Consider the following 25,600-nt stretch of genomic DNA (forward strand, 5'->3'; position numbering starts at 1 on the left):
TACTGACACGGTGTTGTTAGGCCTGAGAAGCCGGTGTTTAAGGACATACTGACACGGTGTTGTTAGGCCTGAGAAGCCGGTGTTTAAGGACATACTGACACGGTGTTGTTAGGCCTGAGAAGCCGGTGTTTAAGGACATACTGACACGGTGTTGTTAGGCCTGAGAAGCCGGTGTTTAAGGACATACTGACACGGTGTTGTTAGGCCTGAGAAGCCGGTGTTTAAGGACATACTGACACGGTGTTGTTAGGCCTGAGAAGCCGGTGTTTAAGGACATACTGACACGGTGTTGTTAGGCCTGAGAAGCCGGTGTTTAAGGACATACTGACACGGTGTTGTTAGGCCTGAGAAGCCGGTGTTTAAGGACATACTGACACGGTGTTGTTAGGCCTGAGAAGCCGGTGTTTAAGGACATACTGACACGGTGTTGTTAGGCCTGAGAAGCCGGTGTTTAAGGACATACTGACACGGTGTTGTTAGGCCTGAGAAGCCGGTGTTTAAGGACATACTGACACGGTGTTGTTAGGCCTGAGAAGCCGGTGTTTAAGGACATACTGACACGGTGTTGTTAGGCCTGAGAAGCCGGTGTTTAAGGACATACTGACACGGTGTTGTTAGGCCTGAGAAGCCGGTGTTTAAGGACATACTGACACGGTGTTGTTAGGCCTGAGAAGCCGGTGTTTAAGGACATACTGACACGGTGTTGTTAGGCCTGAGAAGCCGGTGTTTAAGGACATACTGACACGGTGTTGTTAGGCCTGAGAAGCCGGTGTTTAAGGACATACTGACACGGTGTTGTTAGGCCTGAGAAGCCGGTGTTTAAGGACATACTGACACGGTGTTGTTAGGCCTGAGAAGCCGGTGTTTAAGGACATACTGACACGGTGTTGTTAGGCCTGAGAAGCCGGTGTTTAAGGACATACTGACACGGTGTTGTTAGGCCTGAGAAGCCGGTGTTTAAGGACATACTGACACGGTGTTGTTAGGCCTGAGAAGCCGGTGTTTAAGGACATACTGACACGGTGTTGTTAGGCCTGAGAAGCCGGTGTTTAAGGACATACTGACACGGTGTTGTTAGGCCTGAGAAGCCGGTGTTTAAGGACATACTGACACGGTGTTGTTAGGCCTGAGAAGCCGGTGTTTAAGGACATACTGACACGGTGTTGTTAGGCCTGAGAAGCCGGTGTTTAAGGACATACTGACACGGTGTTGTTAGGCCTGAGAAGCCGGTGTTTAAGGACATACTGACACGGTGTTGTTAGGCCTGAGAAGCCGGTGTTTAAGGACATACTGACACGGTGTTGTTAGGCCTGAGAAGCCGGTGTTTAAGGACATACTGACACGGTGTTGTTAGGCCTGAGAAGCCGGTGTTTAAGGACATACTGACACGGTGTTGTTAGGCCTGAGAAGCCGGTGTTTAAGGACATACTGACACGGTGTTGTTAGGCCTGAGAAGCCGGTGTTTAAGGACATACTGACACGGTGTTGTTAGGCCTGAGAAGCCGGTGTTTAAGGACATACTGACACGGTGTTGTTAGGCCTGAGAAGCCGGTGTTTAAGGACATACTGACACGGTGTTGTTAGGCCTGAGAAGCCGGTGTTTAAGGACATACTGACACGGTGTTGTTAGGCCTGAGAAGCCGGTGTTTAAGGACATACTGACACGGTGTTGTTAGGCCTGAGAAGCCGGTGTTTAAGGACATACTGACACGGTGTTGTTAGGCCTGAGAAGCCGGTGTTTAAGGACATACTGACACGGTGTTGTTAGGCCTGAGAAGCCGGTGTTTAAGGACATACTGACACGGTGTTGTTAGGCCTGAGAAGCCGGTGTTTAAGGACATACTGACACGGTGTTGTTAGGCCTGAGAAGCCGGTGTTTAAGGACATACTGACACGGTGTTGTTAGGCCTGAGAAGCCGGTGTTTAAGGACATACTGACACGGTGTTGTTAGGCCTGAGAAGCCGGTGTTTAAGGACATACTGACACGGTGTTGTTAGGCCTGAGAAGCCGGTGTTTAAGGACATACTGACACGGTGTTGTTAGGCCTGAGAAGCCGGTGTTTAAGGACATACTGACACGGTGTTGTTAGGCCTGAGAAGCCGGTGTTTAAGGACATACTGACACGGTGTTGTTAGGCCTGAGAAGCCGGTGTTTAAGGACATACTGACACGGTGTTGTTAGGCCTGAGAAGCCGGTGTTTAAGGACATACTGACACGGTGTTGTTAGGCCTGAGAAGCCGGTGTTTAAGGACATACTGACACGGTGTTGTTAGGCCTGAGAAGCCGGTGTTTAAGGACATACTGACACGGTGTTGTTAGGCCTGAGAAGCCGGTGTTTAAGGACATACTGACACGGTGTTGTTAGGCCTGAGAAGCCGGTGTTTAAGGACATACTGACACGGTGTTGTTAGGCCTGAGAAGCCGGTGTTTAAGGACATACTGACACGGTGTTGTTAGGCCTGAGAAGCCGGTGTTTAAGGACATACTGACACGGTGTTGTTAGGCCTGAGAAGCCGGTGTTTAAGGACATACTGACACGGTGTTGTTAGGCCTGAGAAGCCGGTGTTTAAGGACATACTGACACGGTGTTGTTAGGCCTGAGAAGCCGGTGTTTAAGGATATACTGACACGGTGTTGTTAGGCCTGAGAAGCCGGTGTTTAAGGACATACTGACACGGTGTTGTTAGGCCTGAGAAGCCGGTGTTTAAGGACATACTGACACGGTGTTGTTAGGCCTGAGAAGCCGGTGTTTAAGGACATACTGACACGGTGTTGTTAGGCCTGAGAAGCCGGTGTTTAAGGATATACTGACACGGTGTTGTTAGGCCTGAGAAGCCGGTGTTTAAGGACATACTGACACGGTGTTGTTAGGCCTGAGAAGCCGGTGTTTAAGGACATACTGACACTGTGTTGTTAGGCCTGAGAAGCCGGTGTTTAAGGACATACTGACACGGTGTTGTTAGGCCTGAGAAGCCGGTGTTTAAGGACATACTGACACGGTGTTGTTAGATTAATTTATTCACACTATTTCATCCTTCCATAAGATATAGTCCCGACACAAATCTAGGGTTGCTACCCAAGCCAGCTGGTTGTTCGTTTTATCGGTTTGGTTGTCAGAGACGAGACCCAGTCGTTGAATCTTTATGTTCTGTATCTACGGACACGACCCAGTCGTTCAGTCTTTTTGTTCTGTATCTATGGACGAGACCCAGTCGTTCAGTCTTTTTGTTCTGTATCTATGGACGAGACCCAGTCGTTCAGTCTTTTTGTTCTGTATCTATGGACCCGACCCAGTCGTTCAGTCTTTTTGTTCTGTATCTATGGACGAGACCCAGTCGTTCTGTATCTATAGACCCGACCCAGTCGTTCAGTCTTTATGTTCTGTATCTATGGACTCGACCCAGTCATTCAGTCTTTTTGTTCTGTATCTATGGACGAGACCCAGTTGTTCAGTCTTTATGTTCTGTATCTATGGACGAGACCCAGTTGTTCAGTCTTTATGTTCTGTATCTATGGACGAGACCCAGTTGTTCAGTCTTTATGTTCTGTATCTATGGACTCGACCCAGTCATTCAGTCTTTTTGTTCTGTATCTATGGACGAGACCCAGTTGTTCAGTCTTTATGTTCTGTATCTATGGACGAGACCCAGTTGTTCAGTCTTTATGTTCTGTATCTATGGACGAGACCCAGTCGTTCTGTATCTATGGACCCGTCCCAGTCGTTCAGTCTTTATGTTCTGTATCTATGGACAGTCGTTTGTTCTAGATGTTCCATTGCCATACTGACTTCTTATCCCATGCCAGCTAGCTAGCCAACTACGACTAACTTACAGTCACGTCAAACAGACAGAATAACAACACAGTAGCTGCATTTGCATAAAGCTGATTTCTAGTGGCATTTTATTGGTATACATCCATAACAATGAGATAGTGAGGCTTCAGGACACTGTTGTTCAGAGGAGCTAGCCAACAACACAGGCAACAACACAGGCAACAACACAGGCAACAACACAGGCAACAACACAGGCAACAACACAGCCAACAACACAGCCAACAACACAGGCAACAACACAGCCAACAACACAGCCAACAACACAGCCAACAACACAGGCAACAACACAGGCAACAAACAGGCAACAACACAGGCAACAACACAGGCAACAACACAGGCAACAACACAGCCAACAACACAGCCAACAACACAGGCAACAACAAGCACAGCCAACAACACAGGCAACAACACAGCCAACAACACAGGCAACAACACAGGCAACAACACAGGCAACAACACAGCCAACAACACAGGCAACAACACAGCCAACAACACAGGCAACAACACAGGCAACAACACAGGCAACAACACAGCCAACAACACAGGCAACAACACAGGCAACAACACAGGCAACAACACAGCCAACAACACAGGCAACAACACAGGCAACAACACAGGCAACAACACAGGCAACAACACAGGCAACAACACAGCCAACAACACAGCCAACAACACAGCCAACACAATAACTTCAAACTGAAGCTGGAAAGACTGAAAACTAGCTTCACTTTGTATTCAATTGACATTTCAATTGGGAGGTCCCCCCCCAGCCGGACGCTCCAAAAGGAACGTAGTGTGATTGGTCATGGAGCGCCAGGAAGTGGTGCCGTATTGGCCAGGGGGAAATCCCCCAGCCTGACACTGTCACATCCTGACCTTAGTATTCTTTGTTTTTTAAATTATTTTGGTCAGGTCAGGGTGTGACGTGGGTGATGCATGTGTTTTGTATGTTTATGGGGGTGTCGTCCTCTCTAGGTGTTTTTGTATGTTTATGGGGGGTGTCGTCCTCTCTAGGTGTTTTTGTATGTTTATGGGGGGTGTCGTCCTCTCTAGGTGTTTTTGTATGTTTATGGGGGGTGTCGTCCTCTCTAGGTGTTTTTGTATGTTTATGGGGGGTGTCGTCCCTCTCTAGGTGTTTTTGTATGTTTATGGGTTTTCCTCTCTAGGTGTGTATGTTTATGGGGGTGTTTTCCTCTCTAGGTGTTTTTGTATGTTTATGGGGGTGTTGTCCTCTCTAGGTGTTTTTGTATGTTTATGGGGGTGTTGTCCTCTCTAGGTGTTTTTGTATTTTATGGGGGTGTTGTCCTCTAGGTATGTTTATGGGGGTGTCGTCCTCTCTAGGTGTTTTTGTATGTTTATGGGGGTGTTTTCCTCTCTAGGTGTTTTTGTATGTTTAGGTGTTTTTGGTTTATGGGGGTGTCGTCCTCTCTAGGTGTTTTTGTATGTTTATGGGGGTGTGTTCCTCTCTAGGTGTTTTTGTATGTTTATGGGGGTGTGTTCCTCTCTAGGTGTTTTTGTATGTTTATGGGGGGTGTCGTCCTCTCTAGGTGTTTTTGTATGTTTATGGGGGGTGTGTTCCTCTCTAGGTGTTTTTGTATGTTTATGGGGGGTGTGTTCCTCTCTAGGTGTTTTTGTATGTTTATGGGGGGTGTGTTCCTCTCTAGGTGTTTTTGTATGTTTATGGGGGGTGTGTTCCTCTCTAGGTGTTTTTGTATGTTTATGGGGGTGTCGTCCTCTCTAGGTGTTTTTGTACGTCCATTGTTGCCTACATTGTTTCTCAATTAGAGGCAGCTGTCTATCGTTGTCTCTGATTGGGAACCATATTTAGGCAGCCATATTGTGTGGGTATTTTGTGGGTGATTGTTCCTGTTCCAGTGTTTAGTGTTCACGCTACGGGACTGTTTCGTCGGTTTGTTGTTTTGTTCGGTGTTTATCCCATTAAATATGGATTATCACTCTGCATCGTGGTCCGCCTCTCTTTCACCCGAAGACAGTCGTTACAGACACGTCCCAGGAAGCAGGTGTGATTGGTCAGGGAGCCCCAGGAAGGAGGTGTGATTGGTCAGGGAGCCCCAGGAAGTTGTGCCGTATTGGTCATGGTCAGGGAGAATCCCCCAGCCTGACGCTCCCCAGGAACGTAGTGTGATTGGTCAGGGGGAATCCCCCAGCCTGACGCTCCCCAGGAACGTAGTATGATTGGTCAGGAAGTCCCAGGAAGGAGGTGTGATTGGTCAGGGAGCCCCAGGAAGGAGGTGTGATTGGTCAGGGAGCCCCAGGAACGTAGTGTGATTGGTCAGGGGGAATCCCCCAGCCTGACGCTCCCCAGGAACGTAGTATGATTGGTCAGGAAGTCCCAGGAAGGAGGTGTGATTGGTCAGGGAGCCCCAGGAAGGAGGTGTGATTGGTCAGGGAGCCCCAGGAAGGAGGTGTGATTGGTCAGGGAGCCCCAGGAACGTGGTGTGATTGGTCAAGGGGAATCCCCCAGCCTGACGCTCCCCAGGAACGTAGTGTGATTGGTCATGCTGATCAGCGTGTCATCATAGACCATCCTGATGGAGATCCTTTGTCCCGCCCTCAGCAGGCTGACCCCCGCCGTGTAGCATGTGTTGAACTTCCTCTGCCCCGTCTCCATGCTGCAGGTACAACGCAGGAAGGGGGTGGAGTCTACCATCACCTCGTAGCTGGCAATGTCCGTGAAGTTCAGATAGTACACCTGGTGAACAGAGGGAGGAGGAGAGAGAGAAGATGAATATATCTGCCAGAGGTAGAGGTAGAGGAGGAAGAGGAGAGAAGGTCAGGTAGAGGAGGAAGAGGAGAGAGGGTCAGGTAGAGGAGGAAGAGGAGAGAGGGTCAGGTAGAGGAGGAAGAGGAGAGAGGGTCAGGTAGAGGAGGAAGAGGAGAGAGGGTCAGAGAGGAGGAAGAGGAGAGAGGGTCAGGTAGAGGAGGAAGAGGAGAGAGGGTCAGGTAGAGGAGGAGGAGGAGAGAGGGTCAGGTAGAGGAGGAGGAGGAGAGAGGGTCAGGTAGAGGAGGAAGAGGAGAGAAGGTCAGGTAGAGGAGGAAGAGGAGAGAGGGTCAGGTAGAGGAGGAGGAGGAGAGAGGGTCAGAGAGGAGGAAGAGGAGAGAGGGTCAGGTTGAGGAGGAAGAGGAGAGAGGGTCAGAGAGGAGGAAGAGGAGAGAGGGTCAGGTAGAGGAGGAAGAGGAGAGAGGGTCAGGTAGAGGAGGAAGAGGAGAGAGGGTCAGGTAGAGGAGGAAGAGGAGAGAGGGTCAGGTGGAGGAGGAAGAGGAGAGAGGGTCAGGTGGAGGAGGAAGAGGAGAGAGGGTCAGGTAGAGGAGGAAGAGGAGAGAGGGTCAGGTAGAGGAGGAAGAGGAGAGAGGGTCAGGTAGAGGAGGAAGAGGCGAGAGGGTCAGGTAGAGGAGGAAGAGGAGAGAGGGTCAGAGAGGAGGAAGAGGAGAGAGGGTCAGGTAGAGGAGGAAGAGGAGAGAGGGTCAGGTAGAGGAGGAAGAGGAGAGAGGGTCAGGTAGAGGAGGAAGAGGAGAGAGGGTCAGGTAGAGGAGGAAGAGGAGAGAGGGTCAGGTAGAGGAGGAAGAGGCGAGAGGGTCAGGTAGAGGAGGAAGAGGCGAGGGTCAGGTAGAGGAGGAAGAGGAGAGAGGGTCAGGTAGAGGAGGAAGAGGAGAGAGGGTCAGGTAGAGGAGGAAGAGGAGAGAGGGTCAGGTAGAGGAGGAAGAGGAGAGAGGGTCAGGTAGAGGAGGAAGAGGAGAGAGGGTCAGGTGGAGGAGGAAGAGGAGAGAGGGTCAGAGAGGCGGAAGAGGAGAGAGGGTCAGAGAGGAGGAAGAGGAGAGAGGGTCAGAGAGGAGAGAGGGTCAGAGAGGAGGAAGAGGAGAGAGGGTCAGGTAGAGGAGGAAGAGGAGAGAGGGTCAGGTAGAGGAGGAAGAGGAGAGAGGGTCAGGTAGAGGAGGAAGAGGAGAGAGTGTCAGGTAGAGGAGGAAGAGGAGAGAGGGTCAGGTAGAGGAGGAAGAGGAGAGAGGGTCAGGTAGAGGAGGAAGAGGAGAGAGGGTCAGGTAGAGGAGGAAGAGGAGAGAGGGTCAGGTAGAGGAGGAAGAGGCGAGAGGGTCAGGTAGAGGAGGAAGAGGCGAGAAAGTCAGGTAGAGGAGGAAGAGGAGAGAGGGTCAGGTAGAGGAGGAAGAGGCGAGAGGGTCAGGTAGAGGAGGAAGAGGCGAGAGGGTCAGGTAGAGGAGGAAGAGGAGAGAGGGTCAGGTAGAGGAGGAAGAGGAGAGAGGGTCAGGTAGAGGAGGAAGAGAGAGGGTCAGGTAGAGGAGGAAGAGGAGGGTCAGGTAGAGGAGGAAGAGGAGAGAGGGTCAGAGTTGAGGAAGAGGGTCAGGTAGAGGAGGAAGAGGAGAGAGGGTCAGGTAGAGGAGGAAGAGGAGAGAGGGTCATGTAGAGGAGGAAGAGGAGAGAGGGTCAGATAGAGGAGGAAGAGAGAGGGTCAGGTAGAGGAGGAAGAGGAGAGAGGGTCAGGTAGAGGAGGAAGAAGAGAGAGGGTCAGGTAGAGGAGGAAGAGGAGAGAGGGTCAGAGTTGAGGAAGAGGGTCAGGTAGAGGAGGAAGAAGAGAGAGGGTCAGGTAGAGGAGGAAGAGGAGGGTCAGGTAGAGGAGGAAGAGGAGAGAGGGTCAGAGTTGAGGAAGAGGGTCAGGTAGAGGAGGAAGAGGAGAGAGGGTCAGGTAGAGGAGGAAGAGGAGAGAGGGTCATGTAGAGGAGGAAGAGGAGAGAGGGTCAGATGAGGAGGAAGAGAGGGGTCAGGTAGAGGAGGAAGAGGAGAGAGGGTCAGGTAGAGGAGGAAGAAGAGAGAGGGTCAGGTAGAGGAGGAAGAGGAGAGAGGGTCAGAGTTGAGGAAGAGGGTCAGGTAGAGGAGGAAGAAGAGAGAGGGTCAGGTAGAGGAGGAAGAGGGTCAGAGTAAGTGGATAGTACACCTGAGATGTGGTATCATCATCACACACACTACATAAACAAAACTTTAATAAGAACACAGTCCTAATATTGAGTTACACCCCCATTTGCCCTCAGAACAGCCTCAATTCATCTGGGCATGGACTCTACAAGGTATCGAAAGCGTTCCACAGGCATGCTGAACCATGTTGACTCCCCACAGTTGTGTCATGTTGGCTGGATGTCCTTTGGGGTGGTGGACACATGGAAAACTGTTGAGTGTGAAAAACCCAGCAGCGTTGCAGTTCTTGACACTCAAACCGGTGCGCCTGGCACCTCCTACCATACCCTGTTCAAAAGGCACCTAAATCTTTGGTCTTGCCCATTCACCCTCTGAATGGCACACATACACAATCCATGTCTCCTCCCCTTCATCTACACTGATTGAAGTGGATTTAACAAGTGACATCAATAAGGGATCACAGCTTTCACCTGGATTCACCTGGTCAGTTTATGTCATGGAAAGAAAAGGTGTTCTTAATATTTTGTAAACTCAGTGTATGCAACCACATACACACACACACACACACACACACACACACACACACACACACACACACACACACACACACACACACACACACACACACACACACACACACACACACACACACACACACACACACACACACACACACACACACACACACACACACACACACACAGTCTATTGCCTTGTACCACTGCACATTGAATCGTACTGGTACTCCCTCTGTACAGTGCATTTGGAAAGTACTCAGACCCCTTGACTTTCTACAACTTTTTGTTACGTTAAATTCTTATTCTAAAATGGATTTAAAAAATAAAATAATCCTCATCAGTCTACACACAATACCCCATAATGACATCACAATACCCCATAATGACATCACAATACCCCATAATGACATCACAACACCCCATAATGACATCACAACACCCCATAATGACATCACAACACCCCATAATGACAAAGTGAAACGTAAAAATAAAAATAAACATTTTTAAACATTTACTACAAATAAAAAACAGAATGACCTTATTTACATAAGTATTCAAGCCCTTTGCTATGAGACTCTAAACTGAGCTCAGGTTCATCCGGTTTCCATTGATCATCCTTGAGATGTTTCTACAACTTGATTGGAGTTCAGCTGTGGTAAATTCAATAGATTGGACATGATTTGGAAAGGAACACACCTGTCTATATAAGGTCCCACAGTTGACAGTACATGTCAGAGCAAAAACCAAGCCATGAGTTCAAAGGAATTGTCCGTGGAGCTCTGGGACAGGATTTTGTCAAGGTACAGATCTGGGGAAGGTCACCAAAATGTTTCTGCAGCATTGAAGGTCCCCAAGAACACAGTGGCCTCCATCATTATTAAATGGAAGAAGTTTGGAACCACCAAGACTCTTCCTAGAGCTGGCCGCCCGGCCAAACTGAGCAATCAGGGTAGAAGGGCCTTGGTCAGGGAGGTGACCAAAAACCAAATGGTAACTCTGACAGAGCTCCAGAGTTCCTCTGTGGAGATGGGAAAACCTTCCAGAAGGACAACCATCTCTGCAGCACTCCACCAATCAGGCCTTTATGGTAGAGTGGCCAGACTGAAGGCACTCCTCAGACAAAGGCACATGACAGCCTGCTTGGAGTTTTGATATTTACTCGTTATTAGTTATTCCTTGTGTCACTATTTATCTTGAACTCTGCATTGTTGGGAAAGGACCCATAAGTAAGCATTTCACTGTTAGTCTATACCTGTTGTTTACGAATCATGTGACAAATGAAATTGTAGTATTAGTAGAGTTGTAGTATTACTATAGAAGTTGTAGTATTACTATAGTAGTTGTAGTATTACTGTAGTATTTGTAGTATTACTATATATAAAATAGGTAGAGAATGTAGTAGTACTTAGTAATGTAGTATTATTGTAGTAGTCACTACTCACTTCTACCTGACTATATATCAAGTAGGTATTAGTAATGTAAATCAATAGTATTAATGTAGTAGTCTGTCACTAGACTATATATCAAGTAGGTAGAGACTGTAGTAGTATATAGTAAATCAATAGTATTAATGTAGTAGTAGTCACTACTCACTTCTACCTGACTATATATCAAGTAGGTAGAGACTGTAGTAGTATATAGTATTAGTAATGTAAATCAATAGTATTATTGTAGTAGTCACTACTCACTTCTACCTGACTATATATCAAGTAGGTAGACTGTAGTAGTATATAGTATTAGTAATGTAAATCAATAGTATTAATGTAGTAGTCACTACTCACTTCTACCTGACTATATATCAAGTATATAGGTAGAAATCTGTATTAATGTAGTATACTACTCACTTCTACCTGACTATTAGTAACTGTAGTAAATCAATAGTATTATTGTAGTAGTCACTACTCACTTCTACCTGACTATATATCAAGTAGGTAGACTGTAGTAGTATATAGTATTAGTAATGTAAATCAATAGTATTAATGTAGTAGTAGTATATAGTATTAGTAATGTAAATCACTACTCACTTCTACCTGACTATATATCAAGTAGGTAGACTGTAGTAGTATATAGTATTAGTAATGTAAATCAATAGTATTATTGTAGTAGTCACTACTCACTTCTACCTGACTATATATCAAGTAGGTAGACTGTAGTAGTATATAGTATTAGTAATGTAAATCAATAGTATTAATGTAGTAGTCACTACTCACTTCTACCTGACTATATATCAAGTAGGTAGACTGTAGTAGTATATAGTATTAGTAATGTAAATCAATAGTATTAATGTAGTAGTCACTACTCACTTCTACCTGACTATATATCAAGTAGGTAGACTGAAGTAGTATATAGTATTAGTAATGTAAATCAATAGTATTAATGTAGTAGTCACTACTCACTTCTACCTGACTATATATCAAGTAGGTAGACTGTAGTAGTATATAGTATTAGTAATGTAAATCAATAGTATTAATGTAGTAGTCACTACTCACTTCTACCTGACTATATATCAAGTAGGTAGACTGTAGTAGTATATAGTATTAGTAATGTAAATCAATAGTATTAATGTAGTAGTCACTACTCACTTCTACCTGACTATATATGAAGTAGATGCCGTCCAGTAGGACCTCCAGTTGTCCGGAGCGAGAGTGCATCTTGAAGACACGGTGGTGGATCGACACCATCTTCCAGTTCCTCAAGACACCTTCAGACAGGTCTAGACAAAGACATCAATCAATCAATCAAACAATCAATCAATGAATCATTGTGGGGGAAAGGCAGTCAAAACAACCAGAGTAAACACCCAGAGCACCTCTGAACAGGAGTGTACACCTACAGTATTGAACGTAGACAATACCACGCAAAAGGTTATTATCTACAATGGACACTTACCTTCCTTAACCTGAATGGTGGTTTCCTGTCCTTGAAGATGAACCACAGCAGGCTGCAACACACATCACACACATCTAGTCAGTCTTTAGGAGCACAGCATTACTCCCAACCTTCATCGTTGTTCGGTACAATAATGTATGTCGCTCTGGATAAGAGCGTCTGCTAAATGACTTAAATGTAATGTAAATGTACTGGCTGGTGTTACTACTGTTCTACTGGCTGATGTTACTACTATTCTACTGGCTGATGTTACTACTGTTCTACTGGATGTCATAAGGTGAATGCACCAATTTGTAAGTTGCTCTGGATAAGAGCGTCTGCTAAATGACTTAAATGTAATGTTAATGTAAGTCATGTAATAATGTGTTGTAAAAATGTTTGATCAAAGACGAGATCCCCTACCTGGAAGTCTCTTGTTTTGGTTTTATCGACGAATCCTGTAACAGATAGAATCAGATCCTGGATCAGTCCCTAACCCTTAACTTTTTTCCCAAATGGCACCCTACTCCCTTTACATTTGACCAGGGCCCAACAAAAGTAATGCACTACATAGGGTTCCATTTGGGACCCCTGACACAACCTTCAGGCAGGACAACAGAGGGATCTAAACTAGGGCTGTGGCGGCCATGTTGTCAGCAGGGGAAGGCCAATCAAATAACTGGTCGGTCTCGCGGTAATTTACAGTTAATTACCATAAACACATTCAGCATCTCCTGGCTTTCACACAGACTACAAGACGCAGACCATTGGAGCATCTACTTTATTTTATTTTATTTAGAAAAGTCTAATAAATCCATGTAATATAGTCTACACCATCACAATAAATCCATGTAATATAGTCTATCTACACCATCACAATAAATCCATGTAATATAGTCTACACCATCACAATAAATCCATGTAATATAGTCTACACCATCACAATAAATCCATGTAATATAGTCTACACCATCACAATAAATCCATGTAATATAGTCTACCTACACCATCACAATAAATCCATGTAATATAGTCTACCTACACCATCACAATAAATCCATGTAATATAGTCTACCTACACCATCACAATAAATCCATGTAATATAGTCTACACCATCACAATAAATCCATGTAATATAGTCTACACCATCACAATAAATCCATGTAATATAGTCTACACCATCACAATAAATCCATGTAATATAGTCTACACCATCACAATAAATCCAAAAATATAGTCTACACCATCACAATAAATCCATGTAATATAGTCTACACCATCACAATGAATCCATGTAATATAGTCTACCTACACCATCACAATAAATCCATGTAATATAGTCTACACCATCACAATAAATCCATGTAATATAGTCTACACCATCACAATAAATCCATGTAATATAGTCTACACCATCACAATAAATCCATGTAATATAGTCTACCTACACCATCACAATAAATCCATGTAATATAGTCTACACCATCACAATAAATCCATGTAATATAGCCTACACCATCACAATAAATCCATGTAATATAGTCTACCTACACCATCACAATAAATCCATGTAATATAGTCTACACCATCACAATAAATCCATGTGATATAGTCTACCTACACCATCACAATAAATCCATGTAATATAGTCTACACCATCACAATAAATCCATTCTTTATTTTAGACAGGTCTAAAGAAACATGATATGAAGAAAATGTAGTATATTTTAGAAGAATAGCATACCGAGTTGTCCTTTAGGTCCTGATCTGGCTATGCCAAATGGCTGTGGGCTTCACTAGTTCATTTAGCAGACAAGATCTGCTTCGAATTCCGTGGGATTATTTTACAGTATGAAGAATACAATTGAACAAAGCTGAATAAAATAGAAAAGATATTTTCTCCAAACGTTTTGATGGAGTGAGCACGAGGCTATTCTGTGTTGAGCTGTTAACAAAGAAACAGGTTTTCATATGCTTGATTTTAGAGTCATTAATGTAACTTTAGTTGTTCTACAAACGTTGGGCTATATGTTTCGATTTTTAATACATTGTAAGGCTGCATGATGAGACTTTAATGATTATTTGAAAAGAGTTGCATGAAAAGACATGAGCTCTGCTTTGTTTTTTTTTGCCCAGGCTGCACACACTTCATCAGTCTCTCATTCACAATGAGACAAGCACTTTGACAAGCACGTTTAGCTTAAAATGTTGATCAACTATTAGCCTACTGCACAGCAATGTGCACATGGTAGTAGGCTATACACACAAATGTTCCATTAGCAGAAAACACAATTCTCAAAAGTGACCACAAATGTGATTATGTAATGCTTTTACAATGGTGCATTATTATGGTGAAAATTAACTTCCCCAAACTTGAAACTAACGCTGCTTATAAATGCCAGTTAGGCTCTGCACCCCTTGTAAAGCAGATTAATGTGCTGAATTTAAAAAAGTTATTTGGCCACTTTAGTTGTGATACAAACCTTATTAAAACATACAGGCCTATGGGCTAGACTACATGAGGTGTGATACTAACCTTATTAAAACATACAGGCCTATGGGCTAGGCTACATGAGGTGTGATACTAACCTTATTAAAACATATAGGCCTATGGGCTAGGCTTCATGAGGTGTTATACTAACCTTATAACATATAGGCCTATGGGCTAGGCTACAAGAGGTGTGATACTAACCTTATTAAAACATACAACAGATAATATATCATTCACAAGAGATAATATATATATCACAAGAGATAATATATATCATTCACAAGAGATAATATATATATCACAAGAGATAATATATCATTCACAAGAGATAATATATATATCACAAGAGATAATATATCATTCACAAGAGATAATATATATATATCATTCACAAGAGATAATATATATATCATTCACAAGAGATAATATATATATCACAAGAGATAATATATATCATTCACAAGAGATAATATATATATATCATTCACAAGAGATAATATATATATCATTCACAAGAGATAATATATCATTCACAAGAGATAATATATATCATTCACAAGACTCTGCTACATGGATCAACAGACAACACTGCTACTCCTACTGCTTCTGTATAGAACTCAACTACCCGGTCCCAGTTGTATAATATATATATCACAAGAGATAATATATATCATTCACAAGAGATAATATATATATCACAAGAGATAATATATATCATTCACAAGAGATAATATATATCATTCACAAGAGATAATATATATCATTCACAAGAGATAATATATATATCACAAGAGATAATATATATCATTCACAAGAGATAATATATATATCACAAGAGATAATATATATCATTCACAAGAGATAATATATATATCATTCACAAGAGATAATATATATCATTCACAAGAGATAATATATATCATTCACAAGAGATAATATATATATATCATTCACAAGAGATAATATATATATCATTCACAAGAGATAATATATCATTCACAAGAGATAATATATATCATTCACAAGAGATAATATATATATCACAAGAGATAATATATATCATTCACAAGAGATAATATATATATCACAAGAGATAATATATATCATTCACAAGAGATAATATATATCATTCACAAGAGATAATATATATCATTCACAAGAGATAATATATATATCACAAGAGATAATATATATCATTCACAAGAGATAATATATATATCACAAGAGATAATATATATCATTCACAAGAGATAATATATATATCACAAGAGATAATATATATCATTCACAAGAGATAATATATATATCATTCACAAGAGATAATATATCATTCACAAGAGATAATACATCATTCACAAGAGATAATATATATATATCATTCACAAGAGATAATATATATATATCATTCACAAGAGATAATATATCATTCACAAGAGATAATACATCATTCACAACAGATAATATATCATTCACAACAGATAATATATCATAATAATATCTCATAAGCCTATCAAGTGGCTAATATTGTCACCCATCAGACTATTCTTGATTTAATCTTGTCTTTACATATACTAAATAATATATGTGACATTAGTTTTGATTTAGACCATCATCATGCACCTGTATCAAAACAGGGACAGGGGGAAAATACATGTCATCGATGCTCTTAACCCTCCTGTTGTGTTCGTTTCATGTGAATTAATTCTGTGTTCCCGGTCCAAAATGGCCGCCCCCCTTTATAGCTGATTATAAATCCATAATAATACACATATTATCACCTAATGTTGTGTTAGATCTTTTTATAAACTTAAGTTCTTGTGAACATTAAACGTTTTGAACTTCTATTTGCTATTGATGGCCTGTAGGCCTCATTGAGTAAAAAAAAAAAAAGCTAAATGTATGGATTATTTTGACTATAACAAATACTCAGATAAAACATATTGTGCGATGTATCACAGACAAATAACAAGAACTTTCTCCTCCTCACCAGTGTCATGATCAAAGATATGATCAAGAGCCTCACATACAGTTTATCGTTTGGTCATTGTGTTGCCACAGAATGAATTGTGACCAAGAGCCTCACATACAGTTTATCGTTTGGTCATTGTGTTGCCACAGAATGAATTGTGACCAAAGCCTCACATACAGTTTATCGTTTGGTCATTGTGTTGCCACAGAATGAATTGTGACCAAGAGCCTCACATACAGTTTATCGTTTGGTCATTGTGTTGCCACAGAATGAATTTTGACCAAGAGCCTCACATACAGTTTATCGTTTGGTCATTGTGTTGCCACAGAATGAATTGTGACCAAGAGCCTCACATACAGTTTATCGTTTGGTCATTGTGTTGCCACAGAATGAATTGTGACCAAGAGCCTCACATACAGTTTATCGTTTGGTCATTGTGTTGCCCCAGAATGAATTGTGACCAAGAGCCTCACATACAGTTTATCGTTTGGTCATTGTGTTGCCCCAGAATGAATTGTGACCAAGAGCCTCACATACAGTTTATCGTTTGGTCATTGTGTTGCCACAGAATGAATCGTGACCAAGAGCCTCACGTACAGTTTATCGTTTGGTCATTGTGTTGCCACAGAATGAATTGTGACCAAGAGCCTCACATACAGTTTATCGTTTGGTGTCCCCCAGAGGGCTCTGTTCTTGGCCCTCTCCTATTCTCGGTCATTGTGTTGCCACAGAATGAATTGTGATCAAGAGCCTCACATACAGTTTATCGTTTGGTCATTGTGTTGCCACAGAATGAATGTGATCAAGAGCCTCACATACAGTTTATCGTTTGGTCATTGTGTTGCCACAGAATGAACCTTGTGACCAAGAGCCTCACGTACAGTTTATCGTTTGGTCATTGTGTTGCCACAGAATGAATTGTGACCAAGAGCCTCACATACAGTTTATCGTTTGGTCATTGTGTTGCCACAGAATGAATTGTGACCAAGAGCCTCACATACCTGTTTAAACCCCTTGGTCATTGTGTTGCCACAGAATGAATTTTGACCAAGAGCCTCACATACAGTTTATCGTTTGGTCATTGTGTTGCCACAGAATGAATCCGTGACCAAGAGCCTCACATACAGTTTATCGTTTGGTCATTGTGTTGCCACAGAATGAAGGCTCTGACCAAGAGCCTCACATACAGTTTATCGTTTGGCCTCATTGTGTTGCCCCCACGGTCATTGTGTTGCAGAATGAATTGTGACCAAGAGCCTCACATACAGTTTATCGTTTGGTCATTGTGTTGCCACAGAATGAATTGTGATCAAAGCCTCACATACAGTTTATCGTTTGGTCATTGTGTTGCCACAGAATGAATTGTGACCAAGAGCCTCACAATACAGTTTATCGTTTGGTCATTGTGTTGCCACAGAATGAAGTTTTAGATGCCTCACGTACAGTTTATCTTTGTCATTGTGAATGCACAGAATGAATCGTGACCAAGAGCCTCAAATACAGTTTATCGTTTGTAAATATGTTGTTTTAGCCAGTCATTAATGAATTGTGACCAAGAGCCTGGGCATACAGTATATCGTTTTTAATCATTGTAAGTTGCCATGAGAAATGATTATTTGAAAAGAGCCTGCATGAAAAGTTTATCTGCTTTGGTCATTTTGTTGCCAGGCAGAATGATCAGTCTCTGATTCAAATGAGACCACACAACAGTTTATCGTTTTGATCAACTTTAGTTGCCCAGAATGACATTGTGACCAAGATTAGCCTCACATACAGTTTATCGTTTGGTCATTGTGTTGACCACAAATGAATTATGACCAAGAGCCTCACGTGCAGTTTATCGTTTGGTCATTGTGTTGCCACAGAATGAATTGTGATCAAGAGCCTCACATACAGTTTATCGTTTGGTCATTGTGTTGCCACAGAATGAATTGTGACCAAGAGCCTCACATGCAGTTTATCGTTTGGTCATTGTGTTGCCACAGAATGAATTGTGACCAAGAGCCTCACGTACAGTTTATCGTTTGGTCATTGTGTTGCCACAGAATGAATTGTGACCAAGAGCCTCACATACAGTTTATCGTTTGGTCATTGTGTTGCCCCAGAATGAATTGTGACCAAGAGCCTCACATACAGTTTATCGTTTGGTCATTGTGTTGCCCCAGAATGAATTGTGACCAAGAGCCTCACATACAGTTTATCGTTTGGTCATTGTGTTGCCACAGAATGAATTGTGACCAAGAGCCTCACGTACAGTTTATCGTTTGGTCATTGTGTTGCCACAGAATGAATTGTGACCAAGAGCCTCACATACAGTTTATCGTTTGGTCATTGTGTTGCCACAGAATGAATTGTGACCAAGAGCCTCACATACAGTTTATCGTTTGGTCATTGTGTTGCCACAGAATGAATTGTGACCAAGAGCCTCACATACAGTATATACCAGAACTGGAGAAAAGATCTATATATTATTGAAACAATGTTGTGATTGTTTGTGAGAATCTCAACAGGTTTGGTTCCCGTGGGGGAAAGATTCTATTGGGGAAAGGTTCCTGTCGGGGTTACCATGGAAGCCAAGAAGGGGAGTGAGGTGTGTGTGTGTGCTCAAACACACATGCATGTGTGGGTTTGGGAGAAGAACTGTGTCCATCTGATGAATGGGAATGTGCCTGAACTCAATTTTATACACTAATTGTAGTCTCACCCATTTTTTCACATGACTAGGAACACCACAGGAGTACAAAAGTTAAATAAAACACCTACAATTTTATGAAAATGATCTAAATGTATTTTTTGTGTTCATATGCCCTGTGTGGACAAAGTCATGGACTTATGACAATTTAAATTAACTACATTTCTCAGAGAGAAAACTTCAGTAAATCTGTCCTTTTCGAACGGAACACAACAGGAGGGTTAAATAGCGAATGGAGGACGCTTTTCCCATGGTTCATTCTCATGCCAGTCAGGTAGGCTATACTCCTGTTGTAAAGAGTAGCAATGTGCTGAATATTAGGAAAGTTGAGAAATAAATATAGTAGGTCTAGTCTATAGAAAGCTGATAGGATCCTCCTTTTTTTAATAGAGGCCATCACTCTGTTTTCTCACACAATTGCATAGCCTAAAGAAATGCTAAAAAACGTTGGCTGGTATGCCCTCACCAGTCTGAGCGGTCGGCTGTGAATGCTCTCAGCCGCTATTAAAATCATGCTGACTGTGATTTAGTTTCTGACCCTCCACAGGAAGTCCGGTCAGAACAATGCCGCTGCTTCTCTGGGTTCCGACCCTCCACAGGAAGTCCGGTCAGAACAATGCCGATGCTTCTCTGGGTTCCGACCCTCCACAGGAAGTCCGGTCAGAACAATGCCGATGCTTCTCTGGGTTCCGACACGCCACAGGAAGTCCGGTCAGAACAATGCTGATGCTTCTCTGGGTTCCGACCCTCCACAGGAAGTCCGGTCAGAACAATGCCGATGCTTCTCTGGGTTCCGACCCTCCACAGGAAGTCCGGTCAGAACAATGCTGATGCTTCTTTGGGTCAGGGTTGTATTTCCTTTTCCTCTTCAACAACAGTACACTTTTTTGTATTGTAGCCCTGGATAAACTCACCTCATTGAAGGCCTGATGATTAGTTAGCAAGTAGAATAAGGTGTGTTTGTCGAGGGCTACAACAACCTGTACTGCTGGTAGTACTGGAGGACTGGAGTAGGGCTGCTATAGGGAATAAGGTGTGTTTGTCGAGGGCTACAACAAACTGTACTGCTGGTAGTACTGGAGGACTGGAGTAGGGCTGCTATAGGGAATAGGGTGCCATTTGGGACACAGTCATAATATGAGTGACCAATATGCTGTCTAGATCTATTATCTCACCCTTACCTGCCGGTCCCGTCAGCCCGGGGGGCCCCTGGGGCCCTGGGGTACCAGGAGGTCCAGCGAGGCCCACCGCGTTGCTACCAGGAATACCAGGGATACCAGGAATACCTGGAGGCCCCTGGGGGCCTGGGGAACCAGGTGGACCGGGGGAGCCCTGAGCTCCAGGAGGAGACCTCTTCCTTCCTGGGGCACATGGACACACAGAAATACATAATGAGTATCATTTCTATTGTTATACGAAAGGATATCTGGTGCCTAAAGTCTATAATGTAATGTCTACAGCTCAACTAAGGCAGAGTTTCAACAAAACAGGTAGTCTGAGTCTCATTAAGTCCATGAACTTTATCTGGGCACCATGAACCCTGCTTTACAGGAGGCTCATAGGAGGAAACATTACAGGAGACACAGAGGAGGAAACATTACAGGAGGCTCATAGGAGGAAATATTTCTGGAGGCTCAGAGGAGGAAACATTACAGGAGACTCAGAGGAGGAAACATTACAAGAGACTCAGAGGAGGAAACATTACAAGAGACCCAGAGGAGGAAACATTACAAGAGACTCAGAGGAGGAAATATTTCAGGAGACTCAGAGGAGGAAACATTACAAGAGACTCAGAGGAGGAAACATTACAAGAGACTCAGAGGAGGAAACATTACAAGAGACTCAGAGGAGGAAACATTACAAGAGACTCAGAGGAGGAAACATTACAAGAGACTCAGAGGAGGAAACATTACAGGAAATAACCTCATAGGAGGAAACATTACAGGAGACTCAGAGGATTCTGAAAGACAAACAGGAACTCAAGGTTTAAACATTACAGGAGACTCAGAGGAGGAAACATTACAGGAGGCTCAGAGGAGGAAACATTACAGGAAATCACCTTTCTTTCTTCTTTCTGTTTCTTTCCGTTTCCCAGTTGATTCTGAAAGACAAACAGAAACAAGTGTTTAATCTAGTCTTGAAGGTGGACTGAACACCAGGTATCAGATATCTACAACAACAATACAACAACCTCTACCTCCCTGAATACAGTAACACTACAACCTCTACCTCCCTGAATACAACAACCTCTACCTCCCTGAATACAGTAACACTACAACCTCTACATCCCTGAATACAGTAACACTACAACCTCTACCTCCCTGAATACAGTAACACTCCCTGAATACAACCTCTACCTCCCTGAATACAACAACACCTCCCTGAATACAACAACCTCTACCTCCCTGAATACAACAACACTAATACAACAACCTCTACCTCCCTGAATACAGTAACACTACAACCTCTACCTCCCTGAATACAGTAACACTACAACCTCTACCTCCCTGAATACAGTAACACTACAACCTCTACCTCCCTGAATACAGTAACACTACAACCTCTACCTCCCTCAATACAGTAACACTACAACCTCTACCTCCCTGAATACAGTAACACTACAACCTCTACTTCCCTGAATACAGTAACACTACAACCTCTACTTCCCTGAATACAGTAACACTACAACCTCTACTTCTCTGAATACAGTAACACTACAACCTCTACTTCCCTGAATACAGTAACACTACAACCTCTACCTCCCTGAATACAGTAACACTACAACCTCTACTTCCCTGAATACAGTAACACTACAACCTCTACCTCCCTGAATACAGTAACACTACAACCTCTACTTCCCTGAATACAACAACCTCTACCTCCCTGAATACAACAACCTCTACCTCCCTGAATACAACAACCTCTACCTCCCTGAATACAACAACCTCTACCTCCCTGAATACAGTAACACTACAACCTCTACCTCCCTCAATATAACAACCTCTACCTCCCTGAATACAGTAACACTACAACCTCTACCTCCCTGAATACAACAACCTCTACCTCCCTGAATACAGTAACACTACAACCTCTACCTCCCTGAATACAGTAACACTACAACCTCTACCTCCCTGAATACAGTAACACTACAACCTATACCTCCCTGAATACAGTAACACTACAACCTCTACCTCCTTGAATACAGTAACACTACAACCTCTACTTCCCTCAATACAGTAACACTACAACCTCTACCTCCCTCAATACAGTAACACTACAACCTCTACCTCCCTGAATACAACAACCTCTACCTCCCTGAATACAGTAACACTACAACCTCTACCTCCCTGAATACAGTAACACTACAACCTCTACCTCCCTCAATACAGTAATACTACAACCTCTACCTCCCTCAATACAGTAACACTACAACCTCTACCTCCCTCAATACAGTAACACTACAACCTCAACATTAATAAGCAGAACATGGGGTATGTGTCGCGGTATGTCAGTGTGTGTATGTGTGTGTGTCTATGTCTATGTGGTGTGTGTGTTTATCTGTGGTGTGTGTATCTGTGGTGTGTGTGTGTCTATGTGTGGTGTGTGTGTGTGTGTTTATCTGTGGTGTGTGTGTGTGTGTGTCTATGTGTACCTGTGTGAATACAACTATGTGTGGTGTCCCTGAATACAACAACCTCTATCTGTGGTACAACAACCTGTGGTCCCTGAATACAAACTATGTGTACCTCCCTGTGTTTATCTGTGGTGTGTGTCCCTGAATACTATGTGTGGTGTGTGTCCCTGTATACTGTGGTGTGTGTGTCTATGTGTACAGTGTGTGTGTTTTCCTGTGGTGTCCTGTCTATGTGTGGTGTGTGTGTCTATGTGTGGTGTGTGTGTTTATCTGTGGTGTGTGTGTAACACTATGTGTACCTCCCTGTGTGTGTAACTGTGGTGTGTGTGTGTCTATGTGTGGTGTGTGTGTGTGTGTATCTGCCTGTGTACAGTGTCTGTGGTGGTGTGTGTCTCTGTGGTGTGTGTGTGTGTTTATCTGTGGTGTGTGTGTGTGTTTATCTGTGGTGTCTACCTGTGTATGTGTCATACACATATGCTCTCTCTAATTCTCTCTTTCTTTCTCTCTCTCAGTAACCTGAGCCCTAGGACCGTGCCCCAGGACTACCTGACATGATGGCAACCTTGCTGTCCCCAGTCCATCTGACTGTGCTGCTGCTCCAGTTTCAACTGTTCTGCCTTATTATTATTTGACCATGCTGGTCATTTAGTAACATTTGAACATCTTGGTCATGTTCTGTTATAATCTCTACCCCTGCACAGCCAGAACAGGACTGGCCACCCCTGAATACAACTCTCTAGGTTTCTTCCTGGTTTTGGCCTTTCTAGGGAGTTTTTCCTAGCCACAGTGCTTTTACACCTGCATTGTTTGCTGTTTGGGGTTTTACAACTGGGTTTCTGTACAGCACTTTGAGATATCAGCTGATGTCCCTGAATATATAAATAAATTTGATTTGATTTGATTTGATGTGTCTATGTGTGGTGTGTGTGTGTCTATGTGTGGTGTGTGTGTGTGTGTTTATCTGTGGTGTGTGTGTGTGTGTGTGTCTATGTGTGGTGAATACAGTCTATGTGTGTCTATGTGTGAATGTGTGTGTGTGTATCTGTGGTACCTCCCTGAATACAGTGTGTGTGTCTATGTGTACCTCCCTGTGTACAACAACCTGTGGTGTGTGTGTGTGTACAACAACCTCTATGTGAATACAGTAACACTACAACCTGTCCCTGTCTAACCTGGTACCTGTGTGTGTATCTGTGGTGTGTGTGTCTATGTGTGGTGTCCCTGTGTACAACAATCTGTGGTGTGTGTGTGTGTCTATGTGTGGTGTGTGTGTGTGTCTATGTGTGGTCCCTGAATGTGTGTATCTGTGGTTTGTGAATGTGTGTCTATCTCCCTGTGTACAACAACCTGTGGTGTCCCTGTATCTGTGGTGTGTGTGTGTATCTGCGGAATACTGTGTGTCTACCTGTGTGTGTGTGTCTGTACCTCCCTGTATCTGTGACCTCCTGTGTGTGTGTGTGTCTATCTGTGGTGTGTGTGTGTGTCTATGTGTGGTACAGTAACACTACAACCTGTATCTGTAACACTGTGTGTGTGTCTGTGGTGTGTGTGTGTGTCTATCTGTGGTGTGTGTCCCTGTATCTGTGGTGGTGTGTGTAGCTGTGGTGTGTGTGTGTGTGTGTGTGTCTATCTGTGGTGTGTGTGTCTACCTCCCTGTGTACAGTGTGTGTACTATGTGTACCTCCCTGTGTGTGTCTGTGGTCTACCTCCCTGAATCTGTGGTGTGTGTGTCATCTGCGGTGAATACAACAACCTGTGGTGTGTGTGTATCTGTGATGTGTGTGTGTGTCTATCTGTGGTGAATGTGTGTGTCTATGTGTGGTGTGTGTGTATCTGCAGTGTGTGTGTGTCTGTGGTGTGTGTGTGTGTCTATCTGTGGTGTGTGTGTGTATCTGTGGTGGTGTGTGTGTGTGTGTGTGTGTGTGTCTATCTGTGGTGTGTGTGTGTGTGTGTGTGTGTGTCTATGTGTGGTGTGTGTGTGTGTTTATCTGTGGTGTGTGTGTGTGTGTGTCTATGTGTGGTGTGTGTGTGTATCTGTGGTGTGTGTGTCTATTTGTGGTGTGTGTGTGTGTTTTCCTGTGGTGTGTGTGTCTGTCTATGTGTGGTGTGTGTGTCTGTCTATGTGTGGTGTGTGTGTCTATGTGTGGTGTGTGTGTTTATCTGTGGTGTGTGTGTGTGTGTCTATGTGTGGTGTGTGTGTGTGTGTATCTGTGGTGTGTGTGTGTCTATGTGTGGTGTGTGTGTGTGTGTCTGCGGTGTGTGTGTGTCTGTGGTGGTGTGTGTCTCTGTGGTGTGTGTGTGTGTTTATCTGTGGTGTGTGTGTGTGTTTATCTGTGGTGTGTGTGTGTCTATGTGTGGTGTGTGTGTGTCTATGTGTGGTGTGTGTGTGTTTATCTGTGGTGTGTGTGTGTGTGTGTCTATGTGTGGTGTGTGTGTCTATGTGTGTCTATGTGTGGTATGTGTGTGTGTGTATCTGTGGTGTGTGTGTGTGTGGTGTGTGTGTCTATGTGTGGTGTGTGTGTGTGTGTCTATGTGGTGTGTGTGTGTGTATCTGTGGTGTGTGTGTCTATGTGTGGTGTGTGTGTGTGTGTGTATCTGTGGTGTGTGTGTGTGTCTATGTGTGGTGTGTGTGTGTGTCTATGTGTGGTG

At 43.5% G+C, this 25,600-nt stretch overlaps 1 protein-coding gene across 3 annotated transcripts in view; it reads right to left on the minus strand.

Annotated features, from left to right (window-relative positions):
- Window positions 1–5,433: 5,433 nt before the first annotated feature.
- The window catches only part of LOC123994222 (ectodysplasin-A-like), a 33,505-nt gene continuing 13,338 nt past the window's right edge, over window positions 5,434–25,600 (minus strand). Inside the window, exons 3-8 of one of the 3 annotated variants that reach the window (XM_046296758.1) lie at window positions 21,377–21,418; window positions 20,499–20,678; window positions 12,588–12,622; window positions 12,186–12,237; window positions 11,879–12,009; window positions 5,434–6,546 (exon numbers count right to left, since the gene is read on the minus strand). In XM_046296758.1, coding sequence (XP_046152714.1) covers window positions 6,301–6,546; window positions 11,879–12,009; window positions 12,186–12,237; window positions 12,588–12,622; window positions 20,499–20,678; window positions 21,377–21,418 — 686 coding nt within the window. In that variant the 3' untranslated portion in view covers window positions 5,434–6,300. Of the gene's footprint in view, window positions 6,547–11,878; window positions 12,010–12,185; window positions 12,238–12,587; window positions 12,623–20,492; window positions 20,679–21,376; window positions 21,419–25,600 lie in introns of all 3 variants that reach the window. The other 2 variants (XM_046296759.1, XM_046296757.1) reach the window with 2 other exon arrangements.

This window comes from Oncorhynchus gorbuscha, linkage group LG13, assembly GCF_021184085.1.
Source record: "Oncorhynchus gorbuscha isolate QuinsamMale2020 ecotype Even-year linkage group LG13, OgorEven_v1.0, whole genome shotgun sequence".
In the NCBI taxonomy this organism is placed as follows: domain Eukaryota; kingdom Metazoa; phylum Chordata; class Actinopteri; order Salmoniformes; family Salmonidae; genus Oncorhynchus; species Oncorhynchus gorbuscha.